Source organism: Macrotis lagotis, chromosome 1 (genome assembly GCF_037893015.1).
Source record: "Macrotis lagotis isolate mMagLag1 chromosome 1, bilby.v1.9.chrom.fasta, whole genome shotgun sequence".
NCBI classification, from domain to species: domain Eukaryota; kingdom Metazoa; phylum Chordata; class Mammalia; order Peramelemorphia; family Peramelidae; genus Macrotis; species Macrotis lagotis.
Window position 1 is genome coordinate 33,039,453 of NC_133658.1, and position 23,114 is coordinate 33,062,566.

The following is a 23,114-nucleotide window of genomic DNA, read 5'->3' on the forward strand; positions in this document are numbered from 1 at the left end:
AGCTATTTGAGAAAAAAAATAAAATTCTTTTAATACAACATCCAAAGTAGTAGTGAATGAAGAGAAATGGTTGTTGAATACTAAAGACAAAGAGGGAGGGAGGGAGGGAGGGAGGGAGGGAGGAAGGAAGGAAGGAAGGAAGGAAGGAAGGAAGGAAGGAAGGAAGGAAGGAAGGAAGGAAGGAAGGAAGGAAGGGAGGGAGGGAGGGAGGGAGGGAGGAAGGGAGGGAGGACGGAAGGAAGAGAAATATGAAGAAGCAGAAAATATTCATCTCTGATCCCATTTGCCTATCTCCCCACTGCTGGCACCATCCCTCGCTCTGGATTCACCTTGCACTCCACACCTGTTACTCCCCACTGGTAGGTGAGCTCTTGGAGGCCTTCCTCTGCATCCTCAGCATGTACCGCAGGGCCCACCAGCAGGTGCTCACCACCCCCTTACTGACTGATCCCAATAGGCTGCTCCAGGGGGAACCTTCTCCAACACACACGGGTGCCTACTTTGCAACATATAATCTGCAACTGGGAAGATGCCCAGGGTCCCCCAGCCAGGTGTGTCACAGGTGAAACTTGAACCCAGACAAGTATTTGCATGGTATTCTGTAGCAACACAGGAAAGAAAAAAAAAATGTCTAGACAAAATGTTTTTAATGATTTCCATAAAGCTAAATTACAGCTATCTTACAACATGATACATCTCCCCAAAGCATTCTGGGATAACACGGATGTCATTCTTCAAAAAGAGAAGAATAAAACCAAATGGCTTTCATTAAAGTGTCTTCCACAGAGGGTGTGTCAGGTGAGTTGATACAGCCCGGCCTGGAAGGGTAAGGTTCCTTCAAGTAACAGGTGTGAAGGTCTCTGTCTTTTCTTTCCAGCCTGAGAAGAGCGACCGGCATCTGTGCGACAAGTCTCAGAGAAGCGCGATCTCGGTCTGAAGGGCCAAGGTCAACAACCAAAACAGGAGCGTCCACAGGGACAAGCAGGCGCTGTTGGACACCGGCTGGGTGTGGCCCGGCAGCAGGGGTTCCACCGCGATATACCCATTGACGATTCGGATCCGAGGAAGCGGAGCTGGAGCACTGGGAGAAGAGAGAAAAGATGACTTTCTACCTCCAAGCCAGGCAGCAATAACACTGAAAATGAAACCAGCAGATCCTCGAATAATGAAAAATGAAATCATCAGTCAAGAATTTAAGTTCCTAACTTGTGCCAGACACAACAGCTCACCCTTAGATAGATAGATAGATAGATAGATAGATAGATAGATAGATAGATAGATAGATTTAAAGATGACAAATAACAATAGCTATTATTTATGTAGTTTCTAAAATGACTTTACATATTTTATCTCATTCTATTCATACAAAAACTGGGGGAGGGGGGTTGTTATTATTATTAGATCCATTTTACTGAGAAATGAGGAAACTGAAGCTGACAGAAGTGAAGTAGTGTCCTCAAGGTCACACAGACTAGATTTTAATTTTAATTCTCAGCTTCCCAAGTTCTGGATACATCTTTCACACCATTGAATCACCAAGTTGACTCAAAAATCATTACATGATAAGCTGAATACCAGTTTATCCAACCTTCGTTTGTAGATTCCTCATGAAGGGACCAATGCTACTTTGGGTCAGTTCTCATTGTTGGGAAGTTTTCCGTTCTCTGATCTACTCCCTAAAACCAGCCCTGAACTCTGAGGCCAAGACAGGCCAGGAAGAACAAGCCTACCCCTCATCTGCACAACAGCTCCTCAAAAGCTTCTGGGGGCCTCCCTCTCAATCCCCACAGTAGAGACCAAGGCTCAGACTCAGACAATGTCTGTTAGTGATGCCTAATATTTGATTAATGGTTGTGAATTGGCCTAAATCAGTTTATTCATCTGTAAAATGGTAGATTGGGCTCAGGGACTCCCTTGTGTGGCCTTTCAGCTTTAGAGCTACCTGCCCATGACAAGTAAATCAAATGACAAAAATCATTGTCCCAGAATGCAGGTGCAGGTCACCTGGATTCAAGACAAGGAGGGAAGTGGGGGAGGTTTTCTTATGTGGTCAGCCTGCTGTCCCTGTCTTCCTCCCCTCTCCTCCCTCTCTCCCCATCCTCATTCCCACCCCCTCCATCCTCCCCCTCTCCTCCTCTTCACCTTTCTCCTCCCTCCCCTCCATCCTGCCCCTCCTCCCTCTAGTCTTCCTTCGCCTCCCTCTCATCCTCCTTCTCCCTCCCCTTCATCCTCCTCGCCTTTGGTCCCCCACCCCAGGGATGAAGGACAAATGGCCCACAGAGACAAGGGCAAGTCCCAGACACTGACCTCTCCTCCAGACGCACCCACAGGTCGCTGAATTGCCGAAGCCTCTGCTTTTTCAGCTGCTTCTTTTTCTTTTTCCTGTACTTCCTGTCCATCTTCTCTAACAGACCAGCATTCCCAGGCAGGAGCAGATGGGGCAGCAGCACCTCCTCTTCCTCCTCCTCTTCCTCCTCCTCCTCCCCTGGCTGCCGGAGGGGACTGGCTACCTTAGAGAGCCCATGGGCTGCATGGGCAGGGGGAGGGGGACTCAGAGTGGAAGGGGTTCTCCTGGTCTTCTCACTGGCAAATGAAGCAAATGAAAGGTCACTGGGGCAGGCAGGGGGAGAGCAGAGCATGACCACCCCCCCAGCCTGGGTCACTAGGCTCACAAACAAGATATTTTCACAAAAATCAAACCAGAGACCTCAGGAGGACTACAAAAAACCAGGAACTCTTCTTGGACTCTCCTGCTGTCCAGTTTCCTTAATGTCCACTCTGGCTTTCCTAGTGACCTTGTTCAAGTGACTTCACCTTCCTCTATCTATGAATGGACGGGTCCAGATGACCCAAAAGTCCTTAGTTATTGACAAGAGAGAGGCAGGTGCTTTTGGCTTAAACATGATGCATTTTAGGGTCAGGGAACAGACCTGGGATTTTACTGGGATAAGAAATCCCTCCCACCCCACAGGTCGCCACCTTGCCCAAGGTCATACAGCCAGCGTGCTACAGAGTCAGGTCTTTCAGGTCCAATCACAGGCTGCCTCTCCCTGTCTTTTACTGGATCACCAGTATATCCCTTAAACTTGCCCCAAACCCAATAAGGAAAAAGTCCCTTTTCTCAGTTTAATGATTTCCCCTCAGACATCCCTTAATCCTGAAGTATTGTTAAGGGCAATGAGAGAGGATGGGGGTTAATTTTGTTTATAGGAAGGAGAAGCCCAGGTGGCCACCATCCAATCAACAAGCAAGTCCCAAAGGGCTACAGGATGGGGACCACATCTCAGTGAGCCCAAGCCTGCCCTCAAGGGAGTTTGTGTTCTACTGAAAGGGACCCACGCTGCTGCTATGAGGGGAGCTGGAGTGGACCCAAGGGAGACGGAACCACCTCATGTATATCTGTGATGCTCAACCCCCTCAGTTTGGGGAGTGAAATATCCTCCATACACTCAGCTCACTACCAAGAAGGCAAAGACACAACTAAAATCATGTGCATGTTTCCTTGCAAAGAACCCAACAATTTCTAAAACAAAAAGTGGATGGGGGTAAAGACCCCTAGAGAGACAGTGAATAAGGAACCCACTGGGAGATCTTGTGGACCCGAGTGGACCTGAACTCAAATCCTACCTCAGACAGATTAGCTGTCTGACGTGGGTCGAAGATTTGCACCAATGACCATTCAGGACAGTTGAGCCCCTGGTCTAGGACTAGATATCTTCCATCAAGGGCCTTGCCAAGAAGAATAAAGTATCCCGACAAGAAGCCATCTCCCCTGCCCACTCCAGAGATGGTGCAGCCCCCAGACTGAGGGGAGCAAGGGGAGAGAGAGTTGGTGCTGGACAGCTCCTGAGGAATCCTATAGGGATTCGGGGTCATCCCAGAACCAGGTCAGGAACGGAGTCCCCAGACATCACATCACCCCTTGCGGCTGGTTCAAGTGAGGATGAAGATGTGGGGTCTCCCACCTCACTATGATTTTATGGAGGAAAAAACTCAGATCCGGAGGAGGGACCCTGAGGGGCCCTTTGACTGCCCCCTTCTCTTGCCATCCCGTCCCCTGTAAGTAGACTCTGTCTGGAGCCTCAGGCTTGGGCAGTGAGGATTTTCCATCCCAGAGGCGGGTTGAGAATCTGAGGGGCTTCTGGTCCCCACTAGTTATTCAGGTCATGATGGACATACCCCATAGAGCAAGGTTTCCCCATCTTTCAGGCATTATCAGGGGTTCTGCATACAGGAGGAGGTGAGAAACGACCCACACAGAGCTTCCTCCCCTGGGTTGAGGGGTGCCCTCTCCAATCCCTGCCTTCATCCAGGCTCCCCCTTCAGGGAGCTTCCCTTGCCTGTACGTCAGACAAGCTCAGTCTGACCCACTGCTCCTTCTTCTTGCCCTTTTTTTTTAGTTTTTGCAAGGCAAACGGGGTTAAGTGGCTTGCCCAAGGCCACACAGCTAGGTAAATATTAAGTGTCTGAGTCTGGATCTGAACTCAGGTCCTCCTGACTCCAAGGCTGGTTCCACTGTGCCACCTAGCCACTCCCTTCTTGCCCTTTTTCTCCAATAACTCTTCTTTGCCACAGTCAGTGGACAATTCCCCACAGTTGAGGAAACTGAAGCAGATAGAGGTCTGCCTGTCCAGGGTCAACAGTTTTAAGTTCCTGAGGTAAGACTTGAACTCGGGACCTCATCACTTAGCTGGGAGAAGGTTTTCACAAAGATCCTGGGTGACAGAGAGATGGGAAAAAGGCATTGGGAGACAGGGAAGAACGCGACCAGGCAAAGCCACTGAGAAGCTGGGCCAGGACAGCAGCCCCCTCCCCCTCAAGGCAAGGGCTCCTGAACCTCGTCTTTTCCCGTCAGTCTTCCCTGTGTCTGAGGGACACATTCTCCTTCCCTGTTTCAGATGGAGCAACACTGCTAAATAGCCACGTCCCATTCTGACTCGTTGGCCGCAGTACACCGGAGTTCCACCAAGTGGCTCAATGTGCTGGAAGGAGGAATCCTGAGTTCTAATGCGACCCTGGCTCTAGCTGTGGGACCCTGCGCCAGTCACTTCCATCCCACGCCTCATCTGTAAGATGGGATGAGGACAGCGGCGCTCTTACAAGATTATAGTGAGATTATAACCAGATGACACACAAAGCTTGCAGCACAGTCCAGATGTCTGCAGTCATGATCCTGTCGGTTCAACCCCCAGAACCTTTCCAGGCCCCCCATTAGAGTCTAGCACAACCCTGACAGGTGGATGACAGTCACTATCCTCATCCTACAGAGGAGGACACTGAGGCTGAGACTCTGGCCCCAAGTATCATCATCACCATGCACACCGCCTTCAAAGCAGGATGATCCGGACAGGGCTTGACTCCTTGGTCCTCTAGACCTCTATCTTGGCCTTTGGATGCTCTTAGGAAGGATGCATTCTAGAACTTTCTAGTCTCCCCCTCAAACCTGATCAGGGGCAGCCTTACACCTAGTCAGATAGACTTGGATTCAAATCTCACCTCAAATACTGACCACATGACCTTGGGCAGGTCATTTAACCTCTACTTCAACTCCTCAAATTTAAAATGAGAAGGTTGGGGGGGGGGGTCTCTAAGTTTCTTAATTGAGCCAAATAAACATGGAGAGAGCAGAGACTAGGTCACAGATGTAACCATCAGTGCTGTGAGAGACCTAAAAGAAGACAAATTTAGAAACCTGTGTAAAATGGAGGCTATTAAAACAGAAGCTAGATTTAGCCTATATTGTTCCTTCCAGAACTTGGGCCTTGGTTTCCCCATCTGTAAAATGAACAAGGTAGACCAGAAGGCCCTCTCAGCTCTATGACGCTATGATTATCCTGCTAATGGGGATCTAAGGAGACGGTCAACACACCCCTGCGGCCCCTCCCTCAACCTCACTAGACCAATTTTGACATTTTTAAAAGTCACTTCTCCCCTGGTTTTTGTGATAGAATTCTAGCCTGGTTCTGCCCTTTTCTCTTCACCCGTCTCTGTGATTTCCTCTGCTAGCGAATCTTAATCATGCTACTTCCTAAATGAAGACGTTTGCCAAGCTCTACCATAGCCCTTGTCCCTCTCACCCTTTCACGCGCTGCTCACCTGGCTTCAGGGATCTGACCCTCATGAGACATCAGCCCTAGTATAATAGAAAGAGCCCTGGGTCTGCGGTCTAAGGAACTGGGTTCAAATTCCACCTGTGATGCCAACCACCTACATGGCCTTGGAAAAACTGGAGCCTCCCTGGCCTTTAATGTCTTCATTTAAAAAATGAAGTTAGTCTAGATGGCCTCTGAGGTTCCTCCCAGCTCTAGAACCAGGATCCTGCTTCCCAAATCTCTGTCTCCACTGAGGTCCGGCTCCCCACCTGGCTAGAGGATATCGCCATTTGGCCATCTCTCCACCCTCTCAAGTGCCCAAAACCAAACTCATCTCTGCCATCCAATTGGCTCCCCAGCCCTACTGTTGCTCAGCAGCGATAGATCACCCATCCTTGTCACCATCTTTGACACCTCTCTTCCTCACTGGTTATCACTGAGTCCAGTCAGTTCTCCCATTCAAATCTCTCTCAGATTTACCCCTTTCTCTCTACTTCAAAAGTCTCTACTGCCCCCCCCAGCCATTCCTCACCCTAGGATTACTGACAATACCTGGAACTAGTCTTCCCATCCCCCAAATTCCTCCCTTTCCATCCATCCTACAAAGCACTATGAGGTTAAGGCTCCAAGACCAAGTCCATGGCAAATGTTGGAATTTACTTTGCTTGACTATGCTGATTCTTAATGAAAGTCTGGTTTTCTTTCTTTTGGGGTAGAAGGAAGAAAGTAGGAGAGACTATGAAAAAAAATGTTTAATAAGAGACAACTAGCTGGTACAGTGGATAGAGCACCAACCCTGGTCTCAGGAGGACCTGGGTTCAAATCCAGCTTCTGACACTTAATATTTACTTAGCCATGTGACCCTGGTCAAGTCACTTAAAACCAATAAAAAAGCTTAATATGCAAAAAAATTAATTTTTAAAATAAATGCTATTTCCATCATCTTTTCTCTGAATTCTTTGAAATCTGGCCTTCTTCAGGCTAGATATGTTTCAGACTACACCTGAATTTTCTCCATCACAAACTCTTAAAATGTGATTGTCTTCTATCTCTGATCATATTCACCCCAACAGCCTAATACCCCAACAGACAAAACACTGGAGGGCCAAGAACACTGGATATGAAGAACTAGGGTGGATTCAGACTTATCTGTCACCTACAATGACTGTGGACAAGTCATTTAACACTTCTGGGCCTCAGTTTACTATTCTGTAAAACAGGGGTAATAATCTGGTGTCCCAAGACTGCTTTGAGGTTTTGTGAAACAATAAATGTAACAGAGAGTACAAAACTCAAAGGACTTGGGGCAGCTAGGTGGCGTAGTGGATAAAGCACCGGCCCTGGAGTCAGGAGTACCTGAATTCAAATCTGACCTCAGACACTTAATAATTACCTAGCTGTGTGGCCTTGGGCAAGCCACTTAACCCCATTGCCTTGCAAAAAAGAAAAATCTCAAAGGACTCTACAAATCGTAGTCATTGTTATCTTCATCATCTTCACTGCCTACCATCCTCATGCCCAGATGTGGCTTCCAAGAAAGGCCATTGCTTCTCAGCATTCTGATTCCCATTCTACCTCAATCTGAATCCAAACTGAAGCCAAAGGATCTGAGTTCAAATGTTGCCTCTGCTACCTATCACCTTGAGAGCTTCCATAAGGTGCTTCATCATCCCAGGCCTCAGGTTCCACAATTCCTTCTTTTTTTACTTCTTTTTTTCAGATTTTTTGCAAGGCAATGGGGTTAAGTGGCTTACCCATGGCCACACAGCTAGGTAATCATTTAAGTGTCTGAGGTCAGATTTGAACTCAGGTACTCCTGACTCCAGGGCCAGTGCTCTGTCCGCTGCACCACCTAGCCGCGCCCCCCCCCCCCAATTCTAACGGTTCCTATGTTACTGCGCACCCTCTGACCTTGGGCAGGACCAGTCATGTCCCTCCATCCCACCCCTTAGGTTTGAATTCCCACTTTTATGTTGTATCTATGTAGCTGGAGGACATGTCTGATGTTTTATTCTGCAGCAGACAACAAGCCTGTTGATGCTTTTTCTTCTGTTCATCATCACTGGATGACCACTCCCATTGGCTCAGCTCCATTTGAGAAGGTGCCAGCCTTCCTGGCACCCACCAAATGTGGGATCTTAGCATATCTGGGGGATTCAATGAGAGAGTCAAGTGACACCAGATGTATCGAACATATTCACATGGACCTGTAAAACAACGAATCAAACCAGATTAAACTCTTGTCACTCGGTTGTTTTTTTCAGTTATCTCCTTGAACCCATTTGGAGTTTTCTTGGCAAAGATATAGTTTGCCATTTTCTTCTCCAGTTCATTTTAGAGATGAATAAACTGAGGCATCCAGGGTGAAGTGACTTGCCCAGGGTCTTCTAGCTAATGTGTGAAGCCAGATTTGAATTCAGATCTTCACTCCAGATTAAAATGTAATGGCGAAATATTTAACTAAATAAACAATACAATAAAACATAAATAACGGTACATTTTTGAGCTAAACCACTCCACAGACACCTAGTGGAATCGGACATTTCCAATTATCCAGATATTTCTAAATACTAAGATATGTCATCACATGATCCCTCGTGCAGTCTGATGTTTTACCAAAAGCTAAGTGGGAATAGACAACTCTCTTATGGGTAAGAGCGTGAGATCCTTATCCCTGTGCCATTGAAGTCAGAGGACCTGGGTTCATATCCTGCCTCTGATATTTATTTCCTTTAAGTCAAAGCATAATAAGTTTCTCAAAACTACAATCCTGGTAAAAAGACTGATTTCTTTAGAGAATACTCAACCGTCTTATCAGTCACCTCAGCACTAGGTAAGAAGTCAAGACTCGTGGGTTTCTCCCCTAGGCTAATTGCCAGGTAGGCAATGATCAGGATGCTGGGAGACTTGTTCTGCCAGGAGAGATAACAACTCATCAGATAGTATCCTACGAGGATGACAGACTTTGAGGAGCAATTTGCACAATTTCATATTGTGCAACTTTTCACTGTCAGGCCACAAAAAAAGGTTAACTGTTTTCCCTAGTCTCTGTTTCTGCATAAATATTTCCCCTTTTCCAGTTCTAGTGTGGTCATTACTTCACTTCTTTCCACCTGGTGAGAAGTAAGATATTAGAGAGTAAAACTTAAAATGCCTAATCTATATTCTCTGTCAATTTTGTTTTAATGCTATATTTTTAAGGTTTTTACCTCACCACATTTATTTATTTATTTATTTAAATGTTTGGTTATTTATTTATTCATTTATTTTCCAGTTACATGTAAAAACAAATTTTAACATTCATTTATCTCAATAACTTAATTTGTTAATTGAGGGGGTCTGGATCTGATGGTTTCTGAGGTCCCTTCAAACTTTCAAGCTATGAAAGACTCCTCAGAGGTGGCATCACTTGAACTCAGGGCCAAAAGTGGCTCTAAAGCCCAGGTAACCTTGTCCTTTATTCCTCCTCACTACAATAGTAAATATATGAGAAGAATCCATATCCCTTTAAAGGAAGAAGGCCCTGGTCCATAGACATACAATATTATTTTATAATTATGCAAATGTAATGAATATTATAATTACATTGTTGTTCAGTCATTTTTTTCAGTCATGTCTGACTCTTCATGATCCCATTTGGGGTTTTCTTGACAGAGATACTGGAGTGGCTTGCCATTTCCTTCTCTACCTCATTTTTACAGATGAGGAAACTGAGGCAAACAGGTTTTAGTGACTTGAACAGGTTCACATTGCTAGTAAGTATCTAAGACCATGTTTGAACTTGAGAAGATGAGTTTTCCTGACCCAGACCCAGAACTCTGTCCATTGTACCATTCAGCAGCTTCAATATTATAATTACTATTTTAACATTATACGTCAATTATAATAATATAAATATGGCATTAATTATATTTTTATATATAATGTATCGTCAATATTGTTATTTATAATATAGTAAATAATATAAGTATAATGTTTCCTATAATATAAATATAAAAATGTATTATTAAATATATCTGATATTATTATGTTATCACAGCATTATATTATATCATAGTTATAACAGAACACTATGGCATTAATTATGATAGTGTTTTCACAGGATATTGAGATTTGCATAGCACTTTACATATATGATCTCGTTTCATCCACCCTGGGAGGTAGATGATGAGGATGATGATGAGGATGAGGATGAGGATGAGGATGAGGATGAGGATGAGGATGAGGAGGATGAGGATGAGGATGAGGATGAGGATGAGGATGAGGGTGAGGATGAGGATGAGGATGAGGAGGATGAGGATGAGGATGGATGAGGATGAGGATGAGGATGAGGATGGATGAGGATGAGGATGAGGATGAGGATGGATGAGGATGAGGATGAGGATGAGGATGGATGAGGATGAGGATGAGGATGAGGATGGATGAGGATGAGGAGGATGATGATGAGGATGAGGATGAGGATGAGGATGAGGATGAGGATGAGGATGATGAGGATGAGGATGAGGATGAGGATGAGGATGAGGATGAGGATGAGGATGGTTGTTGTTGTTATTGTTATTTATTATCATCCCTATTTTACAGATGAGGTTGAGAAATGTTAAATGACTTGCCAAGAGTCACAGAGCTGGAAACTGTTCTAATCCCTGTTCTCATCACTGTTTAGTTAATCACTGTTTTAGTTTGGGGATAATAACAGCCTTTTGTCTCAGGGTTGTTTCAAGGCTAAGACAATATATAGCATTATTATTAATATTATTATTCTATTTATATTACGACAAAACTGCCTTTTTTGAGTGGCCAGGCTCTTAAAAGTTTGAGCTATGCATTTCTGTATTAAAATGGAAATTTTAATACAGTTTAAACAGTGAGGACTAGTTGTCTCTATGGTGGGTCACAGAATGAATCAATGAATGACAGCTTCTTAAAAGTTTGCTGTGGGGAGCAGCTCCATGGCACAGCGGGTAAAGCACCGGCCCTGGCGTCAGGAGGACCTGAGTTCAAACATGACCTTAGACACTTAATAATCACCTATCTGTGAGAACTTGGGCAAGTCACTTAAACCCCATTGCCTAAAATTTAAAAATATATATATATTTTAAAGAAATCTCGCTATGGACCCAGGACCAGGCTGAACACTGTAGAAAGAGCTCTGGGTTAGAAAAATTGGGTTCAAGAAAGGTAGCCTAATATAGTAACCTTGAACTCAGGACCAGCATTCAAATCCTGTAGCAGACACGTCCTGGTCATGGGAAGCCCAGCTATCCCTCTGTAAGCCTCGGTTTCCTTGCCCGGACCACCAGCTCTACATCTAGGCTCCTCTGACCCCCAGGCTCGGTCTGCTATCTGACCATCAGCTAGTCTTAGGTTTCTCATCTCTCCAATGGGGAGAATTATGCTTCTACTAAAACGCCTTTGTGGTGATCACACAGGAGCTGGGAGGGGTGGGGAGAGATGACAAAGACCCCGCCATCGGGGCCGCTAAGATCACAGCCATGGCAGTGGATTCCACTCCAGCTTCTCGACCCCAAGCCACACTCTTTCCACTGCACCTCCTTTCATGGACACCCTGTCACTGTCAAATAGAATAAGAATAGTTTTTGCCAGATTATGAGGCTGACTGATTCAGAGGAAGACCCAAGTTCAAATTCTGCCTCCAATACTTAGTAATTGTGAGACCCTGGGCAAGTCACTTATCTTCTCAGCCTCCCTTTCCTCCTTTGCAAAAAAAAAAAAAAAAAAGATTCTAGACTTGATGGGCCTCTAAGGGCCCACCCAGCTCTAACTCTATGATTCCATTATTTCTGAAAACTCAGAAATCCCAGACTGAGAACAGCAAGCACAGTTATTGCCTGGGGCCATTCTGGTGAATGGCATGTGACTGGTGCCCAAGAGGAGAGTGCAGGTCTGGTGATTCCAGGCCAGGGGGCTGAGGAGTGAACAGCTGTGTCCCTTCCCCGGGTCTTAATTTTCTCAACTCTACAATGAGACGTTGGAATAGAGGATCCATCCCTAACCTCCCCTCCAGTGCCAGAATTGCATTCATCCCTAAATGTCAATGGATTTGGTCCCTACCCGCGGTCATCTCAGACCTGAGGAGAGAGGTCGGTCCATTGGCACAAAAGGAAAATGAAGAATCCAGAATCCCAGGGAAATTATTTCTGTAATTTGATTTATAAAGTTTTATTATTTAATTTATTAAAATATGTTTATTATATTATATTCTGTATATTATAAATAATATAAATATATTTAGTTTATAAAATATACATATATTATTTAGTTTATAAAGCAAACTCAGATATCACAAATTTCCATTTTAATACAGAAATCCATAGCTCAAATTTTTAAGAACCTGGCCACTCAAAAAGACAGTTTTGTCGTAATATAAATATAATAATAATATTAATAATAATGATATATATTGTTTTATCCTTGAAACAACCCTGAGACAAAAGGCTGTTATTATCCCCAAAGCAGGCACAGGTTGAATGATTGCACAGGATCCTGAGCATCACACTTTTAGAGTTGGAAGAGATCTTAGCTGTCATTGAATCTAATTCCTTCATTTGACAGATCAGGAAACTGAGGCCCAGTGAGGTTAAGCAACTTCCTGGCATCACAGATTTTAAGCTGAAAGAGAATTCAGAGAATGTCAAGACCAATCCCTTCATTTGACAGACCAGGAAACTGAGGCTGAAAGTATTTAAATTGGGATCAGGGGCAAAAGATTTAGAATTAGAAAAGACTTCAGAGCTGGGGTTCTTCCCCTGAGATCCATGAACATTTAAACATCCATGTATACATCCATTTATAAATATACATATTTTTGTGGGTATGTACATATTTTTAAGCTATTTCAAGATAATCAACTTCATTTGTAATCCTATGTATTTTATTTTATGCATTTAAAAATCTGAGAAAGGATCACCAGAGGGTTATGGGTCACAAAAAGTTTAAAATTCTTGCATTTTTGGAGGTCAGAGAGATGAGCCACTCATTTTACATCTGAGGGGATTAAAGGATCTGTTCAGGACCATCCAGCAAATTCATGTCAAAGGACTCTCATCGAGCCAGGACCTGTGCCATGGGTGCAAGAATGGGCAAGGAGTCACATGGAGATCCAGAAGAGGGGCTGGATTTATTTCCTTGCACTGCCAGGCCATTAGACATACAGAGGCCAAAGCAGTCCTCACCCTGCAGACCCTCGGGATATTGCAGGAGGCAGGCAACCAACCTTGAGAAGTCAAGGGAGGAGGGGGATACATGGATAACCTAGATGAAACTGCTGACCATCTCAGGAAGGAGGGAAGTGTTGCGGGGGGAGAGAAAATTTGGAAATTAAACATCTTTTAAAGTAAATGTTAAGGGGCGGCTAGGTGGCACAGTGGATAAAGCACCGGCCCTGGAGTCAGGAATACCTGGGTTCAAATCTGGTCTCAGACACTTAATAATTACCTAGTTGTGTGGCCTTGGTAAAGCCACTTAACCCCAAAAAAAGAATAAAAAGAAAGTAAATGTTAAAAATTGTCTTTGCATGTAACTGGGGGAAAATAAAATAAAATATTGTAGGGGTAACTAGGTGGCAAAGTGGATAGAGCACTGGCCCTGGAGTCAGGAGGACCTGAGTTCAAATTCAGCCTCAAACACTTAATAATTGCCTGACTGTAGGACCTTAGGCAAGTCACTTAACCTCATTGCCTTAAATAAAATTTTTTTAAAAATAAGATATTGTTTAAAAAAGAGGGGGAATGGCAGCTGGTCTCAGAAGACCCAAAATGTGAGCAGATATCTTCTAAAGTTCTCTTCTCCTCTGACTAATCTACAAAACTGGCCCTTGCCAAGGGAGCCTGGACATTTAAGCTGAGTGGGCAGTACTCAAGAATTTGGTGATCAGGAAATGGGGCAACATCTACCTACTTCAAGTCCAGGGGGGGGGGGGTCCACCAGAGACAAGGTGGATGAGATGGTCTCAGACATAGTAACAGGATAAAAAGGCATTTGGACCATTGCTTACAGCAGAAGCCATGCGGCCCAGCTGAGGCGAGAACTAGTTTGAGGAGGAAGCCAACATCCCTATCACAGGTGCCCAAGCTGGGCAAGGGCTTAACCCGGCAGATACAATGGTTCCAGTCCTATGCTAAGCACTACAGAAGGTACAAGTATGGACCATATGAAGGGCCTGCCCTCTAGGAGCTTACAATCTAGCTGTGGAGGCAAGGTTTACAAAGGGGAAATTATCAGAGAAGCAAGAAACAAGAAAATACATGATCTCGTACACAAGAGGAGCTCATCTGCAGGAGCATGAGAGAGAAGACCTGGGGGTTTCATTGGACTGCAGGCTAAATGTGCATTAACAACGGAATAAGTATGTCCCCAGAAGGGGGATCTAAACTTTGGTTGCCATTCTCCTAGGAGGAGAGGGTTTCAAGAAACCCTTTTCTGGTCAGTGTCTTGAAGGATCCCATTTGATTCTCAGTACAAAGTTGCTCAAAAGACATTGATAAACTGGAAGGAGTCTAGTCTATGACCTTCTGATTGAACTGTGGCTGGAATCTAGACATTTTTACCAAAAACTGAGTAAACATCTTGTTCCTCCCATATCGGGTATAGCAAAGGGTCTTAAGATGAAGCTCCAAGGAGAGTGGGTGAATGAATGGGAGAATGAGAAGAAGAGAAGAAGAGATTTCCTAGAAATCTAGGAAAAATAGATAGAAATTGGAATGAGGCATATTAAGCCTTGATGGAAGAAAAAACTCATTATCAGTGCTATCCACAGTACAATGGATTGCCATGGAGGCAGTGATTCCCTAGTAGTGGGAATCTTCAAAAAATATCATCATCATCATTATAGTAGAAATATTCAGAAATATTGGATGATCCATTTCAGGGGGGGAAGATGAAGAGGGAACTTTTGTCCAGGCACAGGGTGGTCCCAAAGACCCTGCCAACTTTAAGTTTCTATGATTCTGAGTTCAGAAAAGAGAAAGCACAGTGTGTGTGTTGCAAGAGTCAGGAAATTCATGGAAAATGTGGGACTTGAACTGGATCATGAAGGATGGGGTCAAGTTAGACAAAAGATTTCTTTTGTGAAGTAGATTTGTGATTTTATTGAGAGATTTGGGCAAAATTAGAATTTCAGTTAATCCCATTATGCAACTCAAATTCTACCTTTTTTCAGAAAGCCTCTTTCCATCCCTCTAAATATATATGTGTGTGAATTGTTTGTCTACATATATATATACATATGTCATGTTATATAATTATTTACATGCTTTCTCCACCCCACCCCCATTAGAATGCAAGCTCCTTGAGGTCAGAGACTACAATGTTTACATGTAGTATTTTCATTTTGCCTAGGCTATTCATCTGATCACACTAACACCTGATGCTTTAATCTGCTCTTATTCCCACCTGGGCCAGTTTTCCCCTCCTAAAGACTTTCCCTGTATCTGAGAACTCTCCTTGTATCTAAGAATCTTCCTTGCATCTAAGGACCCTCCTTGCATCTAAGAATCCTCCTTGTATCTAAGGACCTTCTTGTATCTAAGGACCCTCCTTGCATCTAAGGCCCCTCCTTGTATCTAAGGACCTTCCTAGCATCTAAGAACCTTCCTTGCATCTAAGGACCTTCCTCATCTCCAGCCCCATGATTCCTAAGCCTGTGATCCGCCACCTCAGCCTCCACAGAAGCAGGGGTTGCAGACACATGCTCTTCTTAATGGATGGACTCAGCATCCGATAGGAACTCTGGAGAAATAACTAGAACAATCCCAGCACAGTCTCCTCAGGTCTCAGTTTCCTCATCTGATGAGTGGGCTGGACTGTGACATCTTCCACTTTCCTTCTAGCTCTCAATCTGAGTATATAAAGAGCCAGAACCACGGTTCATCTTTCTTTGCCTTCCCCAACCCTTAGCATAATGCCAGTAATATAGAAAATACTGACTCAACTTACAGTTACACCATGTGAACGCTTTTCAAAGGGCCACCCGGCCCCCACAAGCTCCCATTTTCTTTGTGTATAATGTAAATACTTATTTTTGTATATGGTCCAGTCCTATTATCTAGTGTAGGCTCCGTGAGGATGGGACTCAGTTCACTTCTGTCTCTAGATCCCTGGAGTCCGAGGGGCACCAGTCAACGAATAACGCTTGTTGAATGGAATGGAAGCCCCTCGTGAAGCAGTTAGAGCTCTTCTGGGTTTATGGGAGGGGACACCAAAGCTCAGCAGTCAAATGACCTCCAGGGGGTCAGGGAGAATCAGGGCTCCCAACCATTTGGTCCAGAGCTGGTTCAAGAAAACAAAATGAAAGGAAACGAAACGAAACGAAACGAAACAAACAGACAAACAAAGAGCAGCCTCAAAGAAGAACAAATGGGAAACCCCTCACTGGCTAGAATGTAAGCTCCCTGAGGGCAGGACTACATATTCCCCAGACCCCAGCTTGGCAGTGTCACTGTGGGAGAAAATACTTCTAGGCCAAGGTCTACAGAGAGACCTCTCCAGCTCATCTAGCTAGTCTTCAGCCCGATAAGAACGCAGATGGATTACTTGTTGATAGGATGTCCGGCAGGTGTGTGCTCTACCTCATACCCTTCTCTCCTCAAAACATCAAGCACTGTGTCGTTGCCCATGAAATGACCTGCAGTTAAGAAAAACAATCAGAATCTCTGGAGAGCTCGTGCTCACACACACACACACACACACACACACACACACACACACACACACACACACTACACACACACACTACCACACCACACACACATACACACACACACACACACACACACACACACAGGAAACAAGGGGGACCAATTCCTTACCATTGTAAGGAGCCATCACAGTCACAAAGCTCTCACCCCATGACTAGCTGACCCTCACAACAGCCAACAGGCGGGCAGGACAAATGATACCATGGGAAAGAGCAGATTTGACCAAAAAAGGGAGGAGGCTGGGGTCCTATCAGACCTGGGTTCGAATGGGACCATTTAGCCTGGGAGAAGAAAAGGCTCATGGCCTTCCAACTATCTTCAAGAAACTCAGTTTTTCATATGATGGAGATGATTTGGCTTGCTCCGCTTGACCTTAGAAGGTAGAACCAGGAGCCATGAGGGGAAATAGGTAAAAAGGGCAATTGAGATTTGACCTTATAAAAAACTTACTAGACATTACAGCTATTCAAGAGTGGAAGGTAGTGAGCCTCCCACATTCACTGGAGGTCCTCAGATTGAAGTTACAAGACTGCCTGTTGGGTATGAGAGGCAGGGGAGTGTTTTTCAGGTATAGTTGGACTAGAAAGGCAATGCTCTACTCTGAAATTCTCTTGTGACCGGGCTTTTAATACTAATTTATTGGTAAAGAAATCATTCAGTTCCCCCACCTGTCATAAGAATTGTTTTCCCTGTCTTACTGCTGAGGATTAGTGAGATTTTAGATGTAGTGCTTTGCCAACTTTCAAATGCCATGTAAATGGTAAGATGTCATAATCCTCAATTTACAGATGAAGAAATGGAGACTAAGAGAAGTGAGAAGACTCCTTCAGTCTCCCAGCTAGGGAGTAGCAGTCAGCACTTACACTCCGGTGTTCTGGCTCCTCATTCTAAACACTTGCCACCACATCTCAGAGCCCATCGTTGCCCTCTCTATCTCCTACCATTACAACCATTTGCAAGCAGACCAAAAAAGAGGATCCTTGGAGAATCTATTGCCATGGCAGCACTCATGTTGCCATGATTCCCATAGCCTGGTTTCTCAACTGACTTCAGTGGGTCTCCGGTTCAGCCCCAAGGCAGTCTGGTTGGAGGGAACCATATGAAAGCCATGGAACTAGGTGTTCCAACAAAGCATGCTCCCCTTTGAAAGTTCAGGGGTCTAACTGGGTGACCTCCTAGCTGCTGGTCCATTCTGCTACACAGAAAATCACTGGGGGGGAAATTAGAAAAACTCTAAATTCTATCAATAAAAGTCTCAGGTAATCACCAAAGATGAGGAACTTATTTGGTCTTTTGTCTGAAGGCATGCCCTTCTCTGTACCTTCTCAGGATGATAGCTTTGAAGATTCTCAAGACCCCAAGAAAAGTCATGAAGGCAGAGAAGTGAAGCTGGATTTGGGGCAAAAGTTTATAAAACAAGGACAAATCAGGGGTAGCTAGGTGGTGCAGTGGATAGAGCACTGGCCCTGGAGTCAGGAGGACCTGAGTTCAAATCTGGCCTCAGACACTTAATAATTACCTAGCTGTGTGGCCTCGGGCAAGCCACTTAACCCCATTGCTGTGCAAAAACAAAAACAAAAACAAAGCACTTCAAGGAAAATTTACTATGATAAAATTTAGGTAAAACATGGTCTCTGACCTCATAGAGCTTATCATCTAATAAAATACAGGGATAAAAGTTATACTATTGGTAATAGCGACTGGACCTTTAATTCAATGGTACCAGGAACGTGCAAATTAAAAAACTCCCTCTGTCAATCAGGTGGGCACTTTATCTAGAACTTTTAGCCTTAGGAAATTGTTTGGGGAAAACACTGAAAAATTAAGTGATTTATCCATGTTACAAAGTCAATATGGGTCAGAGACAGATCCTGGTCTTGCTGGCTTGGAGGTCACAATGTTATCAAGATGGTACAATTACACAGATAATAGTAATAAGTGATTAAATAGATCAAAGTACTATGGGAGGCACTGGGAGGGTGTGGGAAGAACTGGAAGGGCTAGAGAAGATTCCATGGAGAAAAGACATTTAATTTGAGCTTTAGAATTCTGATGGGTCAATGTCTTTATTTATGTCTGTTTCTCCTTTTTTAAAGTCATCCAAACTGTCCCAGGAACTGGTTGCATTTGGATAATGTTTCTTTGTATCTTTATCCTTTCCTCCAATTGATTTTGCCTTTTGCTCAGACAAAAATGACTGGACAACGGCAGCCAATTCCTGCATACTACCATCCAGTTGTTTCCTTTCTATTAAAATATAGACCATTTCATTTGGGAGGGAGGTCATTCAGTGCCCCTCATGCCCAGCACTCTCTAATCCTCTCCTGAACAATATCCCTGTATGTGGAGGCTTCTGAGCAGTCCACAAATCTGTCTACATTAAGAAATATATTTTGTATTAGAATTTTTACCATGCTCCTACTGTGTCCACTTTCTCCAAGACACTGAGTATCATGGCTCTGTCCATCACCAAACACCGAGGGCTGTAAGTTCAGGGAACCTTGGTTTAGATCCCACTCTGGGGCTCACAAACCATGGGACCATGAGCATCTTCACATGGACAAGCTGGCCCCAAAGACCCTTCTAGATCGATGAACTTCTGATCTGGTTAAGACCATGAAAGAACTCCTCTATTATGTCAGTCCCTTTACAAGAGATAGATACAGTAGATGATATAAAACCATCCTCATGTGAGAATACATGGAAATTTCTGGAAGGCAGGAATGATTTTATATTAGTCTTTGCATTCAGCACAGCACCTTTGCCTTTTCAGAACTTAGAAGCAAGACTTTGAAGGGGAAAATTGAAGATTGGAACTTAGGAGAAAGATTAAATGGAAGGCAACATGTGTGGAGATGACATTTACTTTTGGGGATGAGTGTGCATGTAAGTATGAATATTAAATACACATCTATCCTATATACATATTTGATATAAACATAAATACACAGATATATGTGCCTATATGTGTGTAGTGTAGGTATATGCAGGTATATATATATATATATATATATATATATACATATATATATATACATATATATATTATTCACACATATATGTATCTGTGTATGAATAAAATGCTACCCCATGGAGTTCTGTGCTTCTCAAAGGCAAAGTTTGTTTTTATTTGTCTTTTTGCCATTGCATCTTTCATACTTTGTACAAAGTGGACATTTAATAAATATTGGTTGAACCTAATTGATTAGTGGTTGGTAAGGCCTGGTGAAAGTATGCACTGAAATGTTCTTGGTGGTTTAGGGAGCAGAATGGAGTCAGTTTGGCCAGCTCCCTTTTCCCTCTCCAAGGACAACCCTCCTTCCATTTAGCAGGGTCTTCTTTCACTCACAGCACGCGTGCCAATATGAAGATGGTTCAGTTCCTCCAGTTTTGCATCAATTCACTGGTCATGTTTGTAAAACTAAAAATGAACAATTCCAGTAGGATCCCGGGATCAGAGATAGATAGGTAGATAGATAGATAGATAGATAGATAGATAGATAGATAGATAGATAGATAGATAGATAGATAGAGATATATAACCAAGGGCCCTCCAATGTGAAGAAGACTCACCATAACCAATCTGCATTTCCTTCACTCTCCCTAACAAGAACTGTCTAAACCTTATCCAGGCTGCTTAACTACTCAAAACTGTGGGAGATGGAAGTCCCCAATTCTTATTTTTTCCAATAAGATGGAGAACCACTGACCATCTGCCTTGTCACTGAATTCCAAGGCTCTCCAGGCCTTTCCACCTGCCCTGCTAGAGATCCCCAGCCCTGACTTTCAACCTAGTGCTGAAACTTAAAGCATGGATCCCTGGGTCTTGCCATCCATGTCCCTGCTGTAACTTTAGCTGAACATTTGTTTAGGTTGTGTCACCCATTTGGAATGGAAGCTCCCTGAGGCCAGGCACTATTGCTTTTTTTTTTAATTTAAAGCAATTAGGTTAAGTGACTTGCCCAAGGTCACACAGCTAGGTAATTATTAAGTATCTGAGGCAGGATTTAATCTCAGGTTGTCCTGACTCAAGGGCCAGTGTTCTATCCACTGCACCACCTAGCTTCCCCAACCAGGTACTATTTCAATTTTTCTATTTGTATCTCTATCGCTTATCATATAGTACCCATATAGAATATGGTAATTTAGAAGTAAATGTCTTTTACTTCATTTATTCATCTATGCTCTATACATCACTGTCTGGACCATTTGGACCTGACCTGTAAGAGAGGCTTCTGAGTTTCTTTTGGTCTGATTAGTCATGGACCTTCACAAAGTGATGTCATTTGGGTTCTCCTCAAGTACAACAATCATTGCATTACCATAGACAAAAAAAAAAAAAATCAGCCACTAATAACCACTTGGACCTAGCCAGAGTCAGTTATACTAGTTATATTATAGTTATACTATATATATACAGCTGAGGGATGGGGTCAAACAGGATTAAGTGACTTGTCCAGGGTCTTACAGCTAGGAAGAGTCTGAGATCATATTTGAACTCATGATTCCAAGACCAGTGTGCCACCTAGCTGCCAGAATAAGAAGAGCTGATTTCAAATCCTAGTTCTGTCACTTAGCCTCTCATGATCTCAGTTTCTGTAAAACAGGAGATTATTTCCATAAAATACAACCAAATCTCTAAGGCTCCTTTCAGGAGTCTAACAAAGCAAAGGTAAGTTAAGCACGAATGAATAACAGTTTATATTCAGTGAATAATAGTACTTCACTCATGTCAAGGTGTTCATGCATCTTTAAATTTTCTCTAAGTTTAGAAAGAAATTAATCTAAACGGAAGCTGCTAATTTAGTGAGTTTTTTTGTAAAGACAAGTAACTACATCTGAGCTGCGTTCCCAACTTTTTTCAGTCTTCTCTACCTACAGGGAAAGCCTATGTGCCCTTCACAACCATAACTAGACTACCTGTATATCATACGGTAGCCACATCAAGTATCAATTCAGGCTTAAAAATAGATAAGAAGACTCTCTGGAGCTGGCCGTGAAAACCCACGGAATCAGTGAGAGAGGCCGGGCCACCCAACGGCAGACATAGGGTGGATGGCAAGGCACAGCCTGGAAGTGGCTGTCCTCCTCTTGTTTCTTAGCAGCTCCTTTATCTCCACTCCTCCTATATCTCTGCCTCCTTTCACAGATGAAAAAAAATTGTGTCAGAATGGTGAAGAAGAGAGATTCCTGAAACCATCAAAGCAGCCTTGCTTTCCTCACCCCTCCCCAGGACACCAAGGTAGGACAAGATGCAGAGGTGGGTTTACACGTGTGCTCCAGAAGCAAAGGTGCCCAAACCAAAGTGTACCGTAGACCCAAACAGCTGCTTTAAAGCCTAGAGCCACCTAGGGAAAGAAGCTTCCTCCCCTCCCTCGAAATCTAGCTGTGTAAAATATACCCAGAATCCCATTGTAACCCCTTGAACAATAAGACAATCTGACGATTTAAGGACCAATAATTACAATTCTATCTGGTCTCTTCCCTTCTTCTCCTACTCAGATGATACCTACAGCCTGGTTTGCATTCCAATAGATTGTGCTAGGTTCTCAAGATTATGGTTGCTATTTTTTAATTTTTAAAATATTTTTATTTATATTTTTAAAGTATTTTATTTTTTGATAATTTACCTTGCCCATTCCCCCAAGGCAGGGACTGCAGCCAGCCAAGATTCACAACTTAAGTGAAACCATTCTAAGTATAAGTTAGGGAATGAAGAATCATTGACACCCTATCCACTCCCTGTGGGATCTAAAATTTGGAAGACACACATAGGCAGTCTTCTCCTATTTCATTTTCAAATTTAAAATAATTGTGATTACATTTGTAAGATTCTGGCCCTCATTAGTTTACTCCATTTCTGGCCAAAAATCCCTATTCCTCTATTTTAAGCCATGGTTACAGAATTCTATGTTCTCAGCGTTGGAAGAGACCTTGAAAGCTAGCTAGCTATGAGATCATCGATTTAGAACTCACAGCCCCTTAAAATGCCTTTTTTACAGATGAGGAAACTGAGGCTGAGCCGGGTTAAATGACTTGGTCACCTAACTAGTCCATGTGTGAGGCAGGAACTTTTTCTCATTAGTGCTGACCACTCTTTCGTATCCTCGGAGCTGATGGACGCATCAGACTTTTAGTTCCCCGCTCCCTGCCCAACCTCAGAAAACGTGCATCTCCTTCTGTGGCAGAGTCAGGATAATGAGGGTTGGAAGGGCAAAAAAAGCCAGGGCTTGGAGATGAAAACTCCCTTCTCCCTGTCATTCCTCTTGGGGTCCCCTTACTTCTCCCTGTCATTCCTCTTGGGGTC

The 23,114-nt window shown here is 43.6% G+C and overlaps 1 protein-coding gene across 1 annotated transcript in view; it reads right to left on the bottom strand.

The window, feature by feature from the left end:
* Positions 1–705: 705 nt before the first annotated feature.
* The window catches only part of TRABD2A (TraB domain containing 2A), a 174,553-nt gene continuing 152,144 nt past the window's right edge, over positions 706–23,114 (bottom strand). Inside the window, exons 7-9 of the mRNA XM_074196196.1 lie at positions 16,644–16,734; positions 2,308–2,583; positions 706–1,081 (exon numbers count right to left, since the gene is read on the bottom strand). Coding sequence (XP_074052297.1) covers positions 913–1,081; positions 2,308–2,583; positions 16,644–16,734 — 536 coding nt within the window. The 3' untranslated portion in view covers positions 706–912. The remainder of the gene's footprint in view (positions 1,082–2,307; positions 2,584–16,643; positions 16,735–23,114) is intronic.